Here is a 16792-nt window from a genome sequence, read left to right as displayed (position 1 = left end):
TGTTAAAGTTGTAAAATTCATCAATTATTAATGAAATTGGATTTCAGCTCTACACAAGATAAATGTCATTATTCGGCTCAATATTGCTTTTAATTCAGTTCAATAACAGTGTCGCTGTTGCAAAGTTCATTAAATATGAATCCTTTCAGCTATAAGCAGCTGTACAGAAGACAATGGTGTCATTATTCAGCTCAATGTTGCAAAGTCAGTGTCATTATTCAGCTCAGATTTGGTTCTTATCTAATAGTGTCAGTGCAGCGAAACACCCCCAAACTGGACACAACTCAAGCACCTTATGTTCCTCTTCTAGCCTTCTGGTCCGAGTGTGAAGGCCTTTAGGACCCTGAGGAGGACGAACCCCTCGTGTTTCTATAGTAATGGGGATCCCTCCTCCTCCTCATTGTCTCATCCGTAGACCCCCACTGCCATGTCATCGTGACAAAGCACTCCCCCAACTCCCCAGGGAAACAGAAAACCCGAGATGTCTGTGGGATAGGGATTTATGGGAGGAGGGAAGAGTACAAAGGCTTTCCGGTTGTCAGGAATATTATGACGGGGTACAACGCTACAGCATGAATAATGTGATGGATTATTCAACACCGCAAACATCACGGATGGAGTTAAGAGTCTTCATGTTGGGTAAATAAGGACATGTGTGAAGAAACACAGGTCAAAGTAATCACAAGCAGGAAAACACACGGACATTTCTCACATGAACGTTTAATTGTGCTGCTTCCCTTAGGATAAATATTGTATAAAATACTTCAAATCAAACATCCTCGCATGATGCATAACCTTGAATATTTCACTTCTCTTTAGCACGTGATGTCCATTTGAAGAGTTTCTGAACTGAGACGAGCAGCATGCTGTTCCTCAAGACATCAGAAACTCTCTCCCAGCGGCTGTCTTCCTTCCACAGGCCTTTCCCTTTCTTCTCCGCTTTCCTCTCGGCCCTCATCAAGCGCTTGTAGAGACTCCAGGAGACCCGGGAGTGAGGATCCAGACCCTCAAGAGGAGAAGTCCTCGCCAAACCAAGCCTCAGAAGTTCCTCATTCACACACGTGTTAAAGAGTGAGCCCTGGAAGGAAAGCACAGGATGACTAATAACATCACAAATGTAACGTTTAGATTATATATTTAATCATTTATACAATAATTTATTCACATTTCCTTTATTGTTAAGGTTCCCCACATTTAGTTTTCATTCATTTTCCCATGTTTTTTATTACTAGATTTTTAACCCATTAACTCTTTTTGACCCTTTAACTTCATTTTTGACAAAATTTAAATGTTTTGGTTTTGTAGAATTTTTTACTTCATTGGAATGGATGAAACGTGGTAAAGGTTTTGGCACTTTCTATGTGAACACACACACACACACACACACAATGGACATGATTAGAAAAGGTTAAATGGTCATGAAAAAAATAATAATAGTAACACTTGTGCTCCTCGTGGTCAAAAATGAATTTCCTAGAGGAAACGTTTGGTACTGCGCCCAAACAAAATCTTACTGAAAGCTAATTTTTTTAGATATCAACCTCAAATTAAGAACGCTTTGGAAAATATATATTTTACAATGAATATATATATATATATATCTTTTATATTAAAAATAGTGTTTTTGTGCATTTTTCATAACAAACATAACATTTTTCATAACCTTTTTTTTTTTACTTGGCAATAATCTGCCAAGTGTCTTCTTTAAAAAAATCTTAAGTCTTTGAAAAAGTGGTTAACAGGTAATATCTGGATTATTTATAACCACAGCATAAATATAACTTAGTACCATAAAATCCCCTAAAAATACAAAATATTAAATAAACACATAATTGAAATAAAATATAGTATAGTAAACATTCTTTTCATTAAAATAAAAAACAAAATTGGTCATTTTTGACCACCACACAAGGAGCGAGGATCCTCGCTCCTTGTGTGGTGGTCAAAAATGACCAATTTAGTTTTTTATTTTAATGAAAAGAATGGATAAATATTTTTGAGTCAAGTAGAAAGTCCTATTTTAATTCACTTTCTAAAGGCCCGTTCACACCAAGGATAATAACTATAACGATATAGTTTCTAAAAATCATTAAATATTGTTGTGTACAACTGGGCCTTGCGGTCAAAAAGACTAATAACCACTGCTCTGTTTTTCCTAGGCATTAAAGCCTCTCGTTTGTCAAGCTAAGAACTTTCCTGGTGGCATCTGACTGTGTGCTAATCTGGTAACTCTCACTCACCCTGTTAACTGACACTAGGCAGTGCAGGCTCTGGTTCTGCCGAGCGATCAGCCGGAGCCACAGCGTCTCTGCTGGCTTCAGCTGTTGAGCGATCCAGTCGTGCCCTTCCGAGGTCATCTCCACTCCGGCCAGACGGATGTCCAGGACGCTCACGGGTTGACCTGCTGAAGTCAGGAGTCCACTCAGTCAACAAGAGTATTTTAAAGTGCTTTTCCGATGGGAACATAGTTTACGGAGCCTCTATAAAGCAGTGAGCCCTCTAAAGGATTTAAAGTCCCTCTGTGGTGAAAATCAAGTAACTACAGTAGTAAAGTAATGCATCACTTTTAAATTTACAACAAAATATATGAGTTACTTGTTTAAATAAGTAACTTTGTTTTCACCTTTATTGACTGACAGCTCTCCTGTCCCCATTTTGAGATAAATCGGCGTTGTGTGTGAACATGATGGTTATTGAAGATCTCGACTAAATACGAGCATGTATTTACTCATCTCACTTACACAAAAACAGATTCAGTATTCCTCAAAATTATTAAAGTCCCCCTGTGGTTGAAAATCAAGCTTTTAATGTTGTTTATGTGTCTATGTGGTGTTTTTAATGTGCTTTAAGACAAACCATGTGCAAATTCATAAGTCGACACCATCGCTGAGTATTTTCTCCTTAAAACTGCAGTGAACCAAAGACAGTCTCAAAAACACGCTTTGAAATCACTGAAACTACCTTGTAACCAATCAGATCAACGTGTGATCGTCAACCAGTGGATCTCTGAGCTGAGTGAGTGAGTGGAGGCGGGGCTCATTTGCATATTCATAGAAGCCGCATACTAAATGAGGCAAGAGTGTCGAGTTACATTCAAGATATTTTAAGGCATGACGATATTTTTTCAAGGAAAAAATGTTTAAATATGTAATTTCAGTGATCAAAGATGAGTTTTAAGGGATACAATAATTGACTACAGGGGGACTTTAAGGAAAGGCTCTGAGGTCTGAGGGGACCGTTATGTGAGCAAGAACACTATGATGCTTTCCTGATATGAGTATCAGTCTCTGAGGTATACAGGAGAAAGCTAGACACGTCCATATGCTACAAGCACCACGAGGTCAAGCTTAACACGGCCATCTGTGAATCACAGTGACATTGACAGATATAATCCCCTTATCCAACTAGTGTAGTGTTAGAAAAGGCACATTTAGATCACATGTAAACTCATTTTGAAGGCAGGGCTGGTGCATAACTGAATTACACTGACTGCCTCCCTTCACTAACTGGTTTACTTCGCAAAGACTGAAATATGATCCTGTAAATGTGCAAATGTTAATAACCCAGCAGCAATTTGATTCAGTCCTGAAACAAAATGAATCTGCATTTTGCAAGATGTGGAGTGAAACATCAGGACGACGGGAGAGAAGAATCGTTCATGCTTCACTGACTGGAGTTAAAAGACTAATAAGTTAAATGGGCTTTGATCCAACTTCTACAAGCACTGCAACAGACAAAAACTTCTCTACATTTTCCGACACAGCAGGAGACACACAATTATGAAGACTGTTTCTAAGAGAAATGTGCTTTTAAAGATTGAGTCATAATTGAGAGCAGCTGTTCAGATGAACGCGGTGGTCCCCGTGACAGCTGTACAATAAATGTGCAGGCCTACTGATAAAACATTTAATTAAAGTGTGTGAGGGGGTCATGTGTGTCCTTACGTTTAGTGAGCAGACGACTGAGCAAAGGGACATAAATTGGGAGGTGTTCGACTTCAAGCCCGTTCTCTGTGATATTTCTCAGTCTTCCTCGGATGCTGATGTTTCTCTCAATGAACCGAGCTGGAATATCAGTGGCAGAGCCGAATTTTGTAATCTGCAGAACACACACGGAAAATAAAACATGGATATCATTCCAGGGCATCGGGAGCCTCTGCTGGTTTGATGCCATAACTACATCATCACACTGACAGATGGCATGTTTTCCCCATTAACAACTATTTAAAAGTCCCCCTGTGGTGAAAATCCAGCTTTTAATGTTGTTTATATGACTATGTGGTGTTTTTAATATGCTTTAAGACAAACCATGTGCAAATTCATAAATATTTTCTCCTTAAAACTGAACCAAAGACAGACTCAAAAACACGCTTTGAAATCACTGGTGTTTCTGACGTCACAAACTACCTTGTAACCAATCAGATCAACGTTTGATCGTCAACGAGTGGATCTCTGAGCTGAGCGAGTGAGTGGAGGCGGGGCTCATTTGCATATTCATAGAACCGCGTATACTAAATGAGGCAAGGGTGTCGAGTTACATTTAAGATATTTTAAGCCATTAAGTTTTTTTTCTTTAAGGAAAAAACATTATTTTGGTGATCAAAGATTAGTTTTAGGGATACAATTATTGACTACAGGGGGACTTGAAATGTGTGCATTGCATATATGCACGTAATTGTTTTATGCTGTTCACAAATTCATGGGATTTTAGTTCTTTTCCTCACTAAAGTCAAGTACACAATCTTGTCTTTTTATCTGATTTTCATAATCTTTTTTGTTGTTGTTGTTGCTTCAAATCATAGTGTTGTGAAAAACTGCAGACTTGGCAAGCCTGGTCACGACATATAAAACTTCTGTCTGTGAGAGTCGTATGCCAGACAGCAGAAAGTGTAGTGTTATAAATGTACATATTTTAAAATAAATAACGATAATAACTATTATATATATCACAAGTCTGTGAAAAGGTTCCACGCGTGTTAGCCAATCAGTACAACGGGAGTCGACGCTCTGCCAACCTCAACCAATAGCGTGAGTTTGGGGCGTGGCTACTATGTTTTTGTTTACAGATAATACCAGCTGTTCAAATAATTCAAACACAAAACCAGAAAGCATTAGTGCACTTAATACAGTATACTCGAGCACACAGAGACCATTGGCATCAGCGTGAAGGAAAAGCGCTGTTTGTGCACTTACCAGCCTGATGCTCCTCGCTATGATGAGAAGACCCGCGATGCCAAGACATGTGCTGATGTTCTGTTGGGGAACACGCCATTAAATATATGCAAGTCACAACATTAAACAATATAACATTGTGTCCTCCATTAGCAGCTTGCATATATTAGCGTGTGGTTCTCAAACTCAGTATCTCGATACTTGGGCAGTCATATCTGCACTATTAAAATGAAATCAGATGGCATTTATTGATGTCATATATGCTACTTACCCGGATAATAGTCAAGTTATCGTCAGCAAACTGTGATATATGAGCAATGACATTTTTGGAGGGTTTATCATCCTCGTTTGCGTCTGCAGTCTCTGAACCTGACGGCATGTTGTTTATAGAGGAAGAACTACAAAACAAAGCCCCGCCCACTGTTAAAGGGTAGCAGCTAGGCCAAAATAGACAAAAGCGTTTTTATTTCACACACATACAGAACATTTGTATGAAAAGATTAAAATAACTGGACCAAATCTTCATTTTATTTGTTTGTATTTAAGAAATGCCTTTATTGTATTGTATTGTATTTTTTTTTTTTTACATACTTTGGGAATGTTGATAAAAACGACCCTTGAAACAGTTTACAAGTATTTACAACAGTCCAAAATCACTGCAACTACCCTCTCTCCTCATTATATGACCTTACACAAATGAAAGAGGATATTTGATGAGCGTTACAAAAATAAAGAAAATGTTTATCGGTACAGTACAGTGTTTTAAAGGGATACTTTACTCAAAAATTAACATTTTGTCATTCAGCCCATGTTGTTTCAAACTTTTGACTTTCTATTTCCATGGGACACTAGTCAGGTTTGGGGGGGAAAGCATGAAGATGAGTGAATAATGACAGAATTGTAATTTTTGGATTCATAAATTTCCCCAAGTCATCAAGAAGCAACTTGTAATTAAAGTGCTGATGATTGTATAAATATCCACGTCAATCAATGACAGATTTTATTCCATGATTTCTGCTTCACTGCTGAAATATCGAACTAAAATCAACTAAAAACTGGAAACTTTAACGTTCATTTACACGACAACGGCTTTTTGGGGGCCCTAAGACGCAAACTTTTGAAAACGGGTTTCAAAGTGCAAGATTTTAAACACGATTAAGTAATTAAGTAAACTACAAAAACTTAAATCTGTGGTAAATATGACATCACGCGCATGCTTATAAGTGCATGCGTCTCGTTCCGCGAGATTTTGATAATGCTGTCGTCTGTACGTCAAAAACTCGAAGGAAATATTTCCCCGTTTTTAGTGCATCGTTGTCGTGTAAACATAATTTACCTAAATAATTTATAGAAAAATCGCATGATTAATTTTGTTGCCATGGATTTTGTCAGAGCTAACAAAAATTGTGGTCCCAAAAGACACAGCTGGCTTCATAAACAGAAAGTTCAGTCACAGACTTTTAAACTGAAACTTTAAAAGGACTGGCCATAAAAATACACTGAAAAGGACCAAAAAAAAAAAAAAAACCCGAGTGTGAGAGATGAGATTTTTTTTTTCCTGGCCTTGCTAAAGTCAATGATTTATAAACATAACAGAACACAGTTAACTTCACATAAACATTTCCATCTCTGTAACCAGTTTCAGTAGGACTACAACCAGTAACATTATCAATTGGGTGAAAAAATATTAACATTTCACCTGAAGTGCTCAATTAGAGTCAATTCTTTTGGAGAAAAAAACCCACAAAAAGCTGAAATGTGCATGTAGCAACTGCTTCAACATTCATGTATGATATCAGAGCACAAGTTTTTCTGTTGTTGGTGTTGAAAAAAACCTGCATCATACTAAAAACAGAAATGCACAAGGCACAGGACCTCAAGTATTTGTGAGACAAATGCTTGATTAAATAGGCAACCGAGCAGTGAATGTCATGCTGTTACTGTCATGTATCGTGTATCTGTTATGCATCTCTACATCTTAAATTTGAAATTAAAACTGGTTTTTGTGCATAATGGAATGCATATGCAGCTAATAATTTAATAGTACAGTATGTTCATCTATTTCAGTCCTCAAAGAGTGTAAAGCCGGTCTACAGGCCTGCTGTAGTGTGACAAAAATAAGCAGTCGCTCTGAGAGGAAACGAGAGAGGCCAGGGCATGACGGAGTCCGGTCGGGACGGTTATTTGACAACCCTGCAATGCCACGCAGAGGGACTTTCTTCCTGCAACCGCTTCATTTTCTTTCCGAAGAAGATCCACCAGCAGACACCGATCAGGACACACACCACAGACTCCACATAGTAACCGTCCAATGTCGTCACACACGCGCCGCCCTCTCGGACACAGAGCTGAAGACAAGATAAGAGAGGGTTAAAAAGTGCTATTAAATAGCTAACACCTGGAAATAGAAAGATACCGACCCCTGCTTCTTCAGCCGATCCGCACGTCTGACCCGGCGCTCCCTGACACTCCTTAAAGGTCAGCGGGTCAACCAGCCATAGAGCGAGAGTGGAGGGCCAGTTCCCTCCTAGATTAGTCACAGTGTTCAGAAGGGTCATGTAGGTGCCGCCTATCACTGGGTCACTGACCTTGGCATGAAAGGCCATGCAGGCCACATACATGCTGTACAGCGCCACCTAGTGGAGAAAGACACTCTGTAATGAATACAACCCCATTTCATTCTAAACAGTCAATTAATCACTTAAATAATATTACATCATGAAATGGTAATTACATACCTATATATTTATGCATTTACTTATATTTTTATGTATACTAATATAGAATTATATAGTCAAATATATGTAAATAAATGTTTGTGATTTATCTTGATATATTTTTTTATTTAACATTTACACATTAAAAAAAACATTATATTACAGGTTTTCTCTTTATTATTTCATTTTGTAACATTATTATTATTATAAATAAATAAATAAATAAATAAATAAATAAATAAATATATATATATATATATATATATATATATATATATATAAATATTTAATTTGTGAATTGTTACTGTTATATAATTATTATAAATATTAATAAGTTTTAATGTATTGTTATATAATTATATTATTATACATAAATATAAATGCATAATATATAGATATGTAAATATATATGTATTTATTATTTTGTATATATTTATTATTGTTTCATTTGAGCTATGTTATATAATTATAATATAAATACATTTAAAAACACAAATATATATTCAAGTAAACGTGTGTGTGTGTGTGCGATTTACTTTTGATATATTGTTATATATATTTATATATATTAAAAATAACATAGGTTTTCTCTATTATTTCATTTTGTGATATATATGTGTGTGTTTATATACAGTGCTATGCATAAGTGAATACACCCATGCTAAAGTTGACTAAAAAGAGGAATAAAAAATCATATTTTGGAAATTGAACTTAATACCTTAATTAAAAAAATTAGGAAAAATCCAACCTTTAAGGACACCACTTTTCTTTGTGAATGAATAATGTATCATAAATAAATAAATGTTCTTCCTTAAAATACATGGTGCATAAGTGAGTACACCCCTATGTTAAATTCCCATAAATATTCACTTATGCATTGCACTGTATATATATATATATATATATATATATATTACATATTACATATTACGTTACCATTACATTATTATAAATATAAATTAATTTTAAATGCATAAATATATAGATACAAATGTGTGTGATTTTTCTTGATATTTTGTGCACATTAAAAATGACACTTATATTATAGGTTTTCTCATTATTATTTTATTTATATATATATATATATATATATATATATATATATATATATATATATATATATATATATATATATATATATATATATATAATCTTTATAGAATAAATTATTATTTATTATAAAAGTCATTAATTCAATTCACATTTATTTGTATAGCGCTTTTCACAATACACAATTTCAAAGCAAAGCAAAGTATTTCAGAAATGTACATATACAAAAATCACAGTTAGCAAAAAATTTATTAATTTAAACAATGTAATAATTTAAGGCAGAAAGAATGAGCTTATTGAAGTCATGCATACATGTTTGTTAACAAATGTTGATTCAATTAAATGCATATGAACTAACCTGATGCGCTGCGTAGCTCAGCAACACAACGGCATAATAATACAGCGGAAATCCCTGATCCTGCCGAACACTCGGGGTCCACCAGACCAGCAGGGCGTATTCTAGACCAATCAGCAGCCTTCGAGGAACACAAGCCACACGTTTACGTATACGGTTAGAAGATGGCTGTGTCTCATGTGACCTTGTTATTTGTACACGCTGTGACTATACAAATCACAACATGTAAATAGGAAAATGTTGGTGTTATTTTGTCACTTATTGGGAGCAGTATGCTAGCTGGAGCCATTTACCTCCAGTCTTTGTGCTAAGCTAGGTTAGCGGTGGGTGCGTCAGACAGAGTTACGGCACGCATGGAGATGAGAAGGGTATGTGTGGACTTATCTAACTCTGGGGGATACGGTGAATAAGATAAAGTCCCAAAAAGTCGGCGTGTTCCTTTAATTATCATTATTTTAAAAATATTTTACCTCATAGGTTTTCCATTTTATTGTTCTTTATTACTGTTTTCTGTGTTTTCTATCTTATTGTTTGTTTCCTAAAGCACTTTGGTCAACACCAGGTGTTTTTAAACGTGCTATATAAATTGAATTGTACAGTGTTGTGTGGATTGTAAGTACCTGAATGGGAAGGCCTTGTAGAAAATGTCCAGTGGTCGTGGACCAGCGGTGTATTTACTGATCACCAGAGGCAGCAGGATCTGCAGAGGCACCATGGGAACTGCCAGCAGAGCCAGTTGCTCTTTAGGAACCCCGGCTTCCACCAGCTTTAGCCCCGTCACAGCGTCCGCTGCAGAGAAACCCATCTGACAGAAGAGACCAAGAGGGGTCAATTAGATCATCCCTTTCTAGAGTTATATGTGACCCTGGACCACAAAACCAGTCACATGGTCACATAATCATTTATACATCATCTGAAAGCTGAATAAATAAGCTTTCCATTGGTCGAGATACGACTATTTGAAAATCTGGAATCTGAGGGTGCAAAAAAATCGAAACATTGAGAAAATCTCCTTTAAAATTTTACATTTATGTTGGCGATTGTGCTGCATCAACTCACAAAAATAAATATTGTATATATTTGCGGTAGGAAATTTACAAAATATCTTCATGGAACATGATCTTTACTTAATATCCTAATGATTTTTGGCATAAAAGAAAAATCGATAATTTTGACCCTTACAATGTATTGTTGGCTATTGCCACAGATATACCCGTGCGACTCGAGACTAGTGACGTGATCCAGGGTCACATATTTTAATGCACTTTGTAGTATTTTTTTATTATATTTTTATGAGCCAGTGGAATGGAATTTCATTCAAATGTGCACTATCCATCTATCCATCTCTCTCTCTCTATCTCTCCATCCATCCATCTATCTCTCTATCATCCATCTCTCTCTCTATCATCCATCCATCCATCCATCCATCCATCCATCCATCTCTCTCTCTCTCTCTCCATTAATCAAAGCTATCTATCTATCTATCTCTCTCTCTCTATCTCGATCTCTATCTCTACAACAATCAAAGCCATCCATCCATCCATCCATCCATCCATCCATCCATCCCTCCCTCCCTCCCTCCCTCCCTCCCTCCCTCCCTCCCTCTCTCTCTCTCTCTCTCTCTCTCTCTCTCTCTCTCTCTCTCTCTCTCTCTCTCTCTCTCTCTCTCTCTCTCTCTCTCTCTCTCCAACAATCAAAGCTATCCATCTATCTCTCTCTCTATCTCTATCTCTCTCTCTCTCTCTCCATCCATCCATCCATCCATCCATCCATCCATCCATCCATCCATCTCTCTCTCTCTCTCGCTCTCTCTCTCTCTCTCTCTCTAACAATCAAAGCTGTTGAAACAGGAAGATAGATGAGCACAGTGAACATTACCTTGGCAGTTAGCAGGAGAACACAGAAGGTAAAGACTGTGGGCATTTTAATGATGGACAGCAGAAGTTTGTAAGTCTCCATCACACCCTGCGTCTCCTCTTTAGGCTTCTTCTTGGTATGATGGGGACTGACGTTTTCCTTTTTCAGGATAGCGACCAGAGTGGTAGAGACCATGAACACGATCCCCCAGAAAAACAAGAAGTCTGAGACGGAGCAGAACAGAACAAAGTGCAAAGTATCAGTAAACCTGCATCTCAAGTCACATGATTTCATTTATTTAGGCCAGTTTTTAATACAGAAAAAAAGATATGGTACTATATATATATATATTTATCACACAACTTTTCAAAAGTGCACGTTTTTAATGTTTCTATTCGAATATATTGCATAATGTAGTTTATTACTGTGATCAAAGCTGAATTTCCAGCATCATTACTCCAGTCTTCAGAGTCACATGATCCTTCAGAAATCATTCTGATTTGATGCTCAAGAAATGTTTCTAATTATTATCAATGTTGAAACCAGTAAATATTTACTCCTCTTCAATGCTGGTTAGGGTTAGTTCAAGATATTTTTGTGGAAACAGTGGGAAATTTTTTTTTTCAGGATTCTTTTATGAATTAAAAGTTCAAAAAACAGAATTGAATTAAAATAGAAATACTTTGTAACAAGATAAATGTTTTTATTGTCACGTTTGATCATTTTAATGCATCACAGCTAAATAAAAATATTAATATCTCACTGATATATTAAAATCTTACTAATCCCCAAACACTATTTTAATTTAATAAATATTAATACATTTTAATATATTGTTATATAATTATATTATTATACATACATATAAATGCATAATATATAGATATGTAAATATATGTAGTTATTTTTTATAAATGTATTATTGTTTCATTTGAGTTATGTTATTACATTATATAATTATAATACAAATACATTTAAATACACAAATATATATCAAAGTAAACGTGTGTGTGTGATATATATATATATATTAAAAATAACATTATATCATAGATTTTTTTATATCATTTCATTTTGTGATATATTTAATATACTTTTTTTATATTAAATATAATGTAACACGTTTGATAATTTTTATGTATCACTGCTAAATAAATATATTAATATCTCACTGATATATTAAAATCTTACTAATCCCAAAACACTATTTTAATATTATAAATATGAATACATTTTAATATATTGTTATATAATTATATTATTATACATACATATAAATGCATAATATATAGATATGTAAATAATTTTTAATTTTAAATTTATTATTGTTTAATTTGAGTTATGTTATTATTATATTATATAATTATAATATAAATACATTTAAATACACAAATATATATCAAAGTAAACGTGTGTGTGTGTGTGTGTAATATATATATATATATATATATATATATATAAAATAACATATATATATATATATATTTGATAAAAAAAAATTTATATTAAATATAATGTAACACGTTTGATCATTTTTATGTATCACTGATATATTAAAATCTTACTAATCCCAAAACACAAAACAAACATTCACACACACACAAAACATACATACACACACAGAGTAATGCATATAACATTTGAATATAAGATTTGAATATACCTGAGAGCGTTACAATGCCCTGTTCCTGCGGCTCAAACCTCAGATACTTGTTGCAGAAATCGGCAGACTCCAGAGCCAGAAACAGGACGTTTCCCAGGAAGTATCCGGCCGTCTGACCCACCGAGTTACAAGTGGAGGCGTAACCCACATTCTCCCGGGACAGCATCGTGAGAGCCCAGCCGTCGACAGCGATGTCCTGCGTGGCAGCGAGGAACGCCAGCATGAAGAACACCGCAGTCAGAGTGATCACATCGGGACCCTTCTGTCCGTCCGTCTGAAGCATCGAGTCCACCGCGAACGACAGGTACAGCATGAAGAGACCCAGCAGGTACTGAGTGGGAACCAGCCACGACTTCCTCCTGCCGAACCGCTTCAGGTACAGCGAGTCCACCAGAGGAGCCCAGAACAGCTTCAGACTGAAGGGCCAAAACACAAAGCTAAAATACGCCTGGTCCCTGTAGCTGACGTTCTTACTCTGCATGATGAGAGGGATGCTCCCGGCCAGTCCTAAAGGAATACCCTGAAGCACGTACAGGAATAACAACAATGCAACATTGCTCAGTTCTCCATTGATCCCATTAGACACTATCGCTTGTCCATCATCCCTGTCTGAGTTTTGAAGAAGAACCTCCTCGTCGTCCTCCACTTCTAGCTTGGACTCTCTTGCACGCATGTCTGAGTTGGACACCGCAGGCTTCCGTTGCCTCCCGTTCTTGTGTGTGATATATTCAGACAGCTCCATCTTGATCTGCCAGGCATCAATACAAATATGTCCTTAAAACACCTGCATGTACAAAAAGAGCAATGAAAACAGTGATGTGTCTGTGAAAAACTAGAGATCGACCGATAATCGGCTTTACCGATATTTTTCCCATAATCGGGTCGCGGTTTTGTAATATCGGATACACAGATAAATGGCAATTGTGTGCAAGACCGGCATTAAAGCACAGATTTTATTTTAAAAAGACACTTCAGTGACAGTGCACTATATATATATATATTTTTTGCACTATTTATTGATGTAGAAGTGCGTTTGTTTTGTATGCAAGGCGGGAGTGGAGAAGTTACAGTATTTAAAAAGTGTTAAACAGTTTGTTCAAATCAGTGCTGTCGTTATAATTGTCAAAAATAGAAATAAACCAATAGATAAATAAATATCGGTTCTGCATATCGGTTATTGGGCACATAAATATGGTATCGGTAATAAGATATCAATATCGGTCGATCTCTAGAAAAAACTAAACAGCATTACATCTTATTGAAACACAAGGGGAACATGTGCATTAATCTTTGACATCAAAACACATAAATGATGATAAATGATTCGTAAAGCTGAATAAACATAACAAATAACATCAGATTCGAGACATTACCGCGCGAGATATTCATTCAAAGTGAGTTTGATTACCAGACATACTCTGAACGAGATGGTTAAGAAGAAGAAAATACCCTGATTCATGGTTACCTTGCACTATGATGACAATCCACATGACAAGTCAAGAAGACATTAATGAATCAATGAACAAAATGTTATACGAATGACGGAAAAAACACACTGTTCTGTGACTTCAAATGAGCAGCACTTGACTGAGACACAAACATACACGCAAATATTAAATATACCTAGTGTTTACAAGACGCAGAGAAGCGCAGTAAGTACACCTGACTGCTGGACTGAGGAGGAAGCCGGAGCGGTGCGTCAGTTTAAAAGTGTCCGACAGCTTCAGCTGACGTGTCTTACAGCTTCCGTTTTTAGTTCCGCCCGGTTTCATGTCATTTACACAGGGAAATATACTATCATGCACACCTTTCACGCTTTACAGACACATAAGTAATAAAGTAATATAGTAATCTCGTTGTCGAGTATTACAGTTGCGGTGGTTAAGTGACAATGCGAGTTGATATAGTTTACTTCTGTAGGCTACAGTATAATCGTGATAAATTATTATGATGTCTCCTCTCATTAAGGCAGTGTAAGAAACTTCCAGAATGTTTCTGCCACTGTAGTGACTGGTTAATATATGGTTAATGCATCATATTATTTACATATTATTTACTGTATATTAGGCCTTTCAAATCGATTAATCGCATCAATTTTGTGTTTATATAATATATGTATATATATGAAGAGTTCAGATGCAAAAGCCTCTAAGTGCCATCTGAAATTTTCTTCTAGAATGAACATTTTTATCAAGCTCGTATATTTAAGTTCAGTAATTTCACTTAAATGACAATTAATAGGTCATTTTCATTGTCATTTAAGTGAAATTACTGAACTTAAACATACAGGCATGGATAAAAATGTTCATTCTAGAAGACAATTTCAGATGGCACTTAGAGGCTTTTGCATCTGAACTCTTATATATATATATATATATATATATATATATATATATATATATATATATATATATATATATATATATATACATATATATACATATGCGTGTGTGTGTATATATTATTGAATTATCAGTGAAATATTTAAATTAGCTGTTTTCTTTCAATATATTTTCCTGATGGTAAAGCTAATTTTTCAGCAGCAATTTCTCCAGATTTGGTCAAGAATAAACATTTTTATTATATTGTATTTGTTATTACTGATTAATATTTTTGTGGAATCTGTGGTACATCTTGTGATGGTCATGGAATCTTTTGTAACAGTATTAATTTCCTTTCTGACAATTTAATGCATCCTTCCTGAATAAAAGTTTTTTTTTCAATCTTTTGAACAGTAGTGTAAACGGAAGGCTATATTACAAAGTATTATAATAAAATAGTTCATATAATAACACAACCCATTTAAAGAACCTCTTTACTGTATACTAAACTATTGCAGAGTTGTTTAAAGGAATCAGTGTATTCCTTATGAATGTAATGTGATGAAATACAGTAAAAAAAATATACATAGTAAAAAAGTAAAATAGTCAAAGAGATCTTTATGTCATATTGCAGATTTATATTGGAGGAAAAATTTATAAATAATTCACTGTCTTCCACCCGGTGCTTCTCAAAACATATTACTGGCTCATATTAAAATGTAATGACTTTTCTAAACACCAGAACAAACTAAAGTCATAACTCATGTGACCATGGCCTGAAATAGCGGTCCCATTCTCACAAGGCCACAGATGCAGTGTGTGATTAGAGTCGGCAGCCATAGTTGACAAGGAAAAATACAACTGAAAGAAAAATATGCACTTGATTTCTATGATACACATATATGCATAATGTAAGTAAACACTGCGTATAAATATAGATATGCTGTATGATACGACATGTCGATCATAAAAATCATAAAATCCTATACAAAGCAATGTGTTGTTTGAGTTTTTCAAGCCGTTTTATGCTTTCACTGTGAAAGAAGAGATCAGAGATAATGAATGACTGTATGTGTGGAGCCGCGTGGAATCAGTAAAGGGTTTAAATGCATGTGACAGAGGATGTTGAATAAAGACATGTGACCAGACGTGTGAGTGTTAACTAACTCAATCTTTCTCCATTAGCAGCCACTGCCATTTTTCATTTATGTCAGCAACCAGTTTAGTTGCTTCTGTTTTCTTGTCCAAATCAAAACCACATAAATGTACTCGTATAAAGCTTACAAAGCAGCGAATGCCAAATAATATTTTATTATTTTGATAGGCTACTTAAAATCAAAATCTCAGGGCAAACATTTAGTTGTCATATTATCCAGAGGTGCAAAGTCAACATCATGATGAATGTTAAAAAAATTATGTTTTGTTCATGAACCCAAAACTTTATGCAGTACATACACTCTTAGAAATAAAATGGCGCAAAAGCTGTCTGACTTTACCCTTTCAAACATTTCTATTATGTATATTTAGGTCCAATATGTACCTTGGTATGCAAAGTACAAAGGTGAATCATTTGTACAGCTTTTGTACCTTTTTCCTCTGAGAGTGTATGTCTTACTATTTCCTTTAATTGTTAATCAGCGAAATCTATATATTAAAAG

At 35.3% G+C, this 16792-nt stretch overlaps 2 protein-coding genes across 6 annotated transcripts; both read right to left on the bottom strand.

Annotated features, from left to right (window-relative positions):
- Nucleotides 1–58: 58 nt before the first annotated feature.
- c18h3orf33 (c18h3orf33 homolog (H. sapiens)) lies at nucleotides 59–5584 on the bottom strand. 2 transcript variants are annotated; one of them, XM_084409875.1, is made up of 5 exons: nucleotides 5443–5584; nucleotides 5193–5252; nucleotides 3945–4098; nucleotides 2241–2404; nucleotides 59–1078 (listed from the first exon to the last, which is right to left on the bottom strand). In XM_084409875.1, exons 1-5 carry the CDS (start codon nucleotides 5548–5550, stop codon nucleotides 806–808), a joined length of 759 nt encoding a protein of 252 aa, XP_084266001.1. In that variant the 5' UTR covers nucleotides 5551–5584; the 3' UTR covers nucleotides 59–805. The 2 variants fall into 2 exon arrangements, with proteins under 2 accessions (XP_084266001.1, XP_084266002.1); XM_084409876.1 differs by having other exon boundaries at nucleotides 423–1078; nucleotides 2241–2401; nucleotides 5443–5561.
- Nucleotides 5585–5714: 130 nt separating this feature from the next.
- On the bottom strand, nucleotides 5715–14538 carry slc33a1 (solute carrier family 33 member 1). 4 transcript variants are annotated; one of them, XM_084409913.1, is made up of 7 exons: nucleotides 14437–14538; nucleotides 12814–13597; nucleotides 11172–11374; nucleotides 9914–10098; nucleotides 9297–9414; nucleotides 7592–7807; nucleotides 5715–7519 (listed from the first exon to the last, which is right to left on the bottom strand). In XM_084409913.1, the coding sequence occupies exons 2-7, from the start codon at nucleotides 13553–13555 to the stop codon at nucleotides 7352–7354; spliced, it is 1632 nt and encodes a 543-aa protein (XP_084266039.1). In that variant the 5' UTR covers nucleotides 13556–13597; nucleotides 14437–14538; the 3' UTR covers nucleotides 5715–7351. The 4 variants fall into 4 exon arrangements, with proteins under 4 accessions (XP_084266039.1, XP_084266041.1, XP_084266038.1 ...); XM_084409915.1 differs by having other exon boundaries at nucleotides 12814–13561; nucleotides 14437–14528; XM_084409912.1 differs by having other exon boundaries at nucleotides 14279–14508.
- Nucleotides 14539–16792: the final 2254 nt, after the last annotated feature.

The sequence above is a fragment of the Rutilus rutilus genome (genome assembly GCF_951802725.1).
Source record: "Rutilus rutilus genome assembly, chromosome: 5".
Taxonomy (NCBI): Eukaryota; Metazoa; Chordata; class Actinopteri; order Cypriniformes; family Leuciscidae; genus Rutilus; species Rutilus rutilus.
This window is presented reverse-complemented; position numbering and strand designations above follow the sequence as displayed.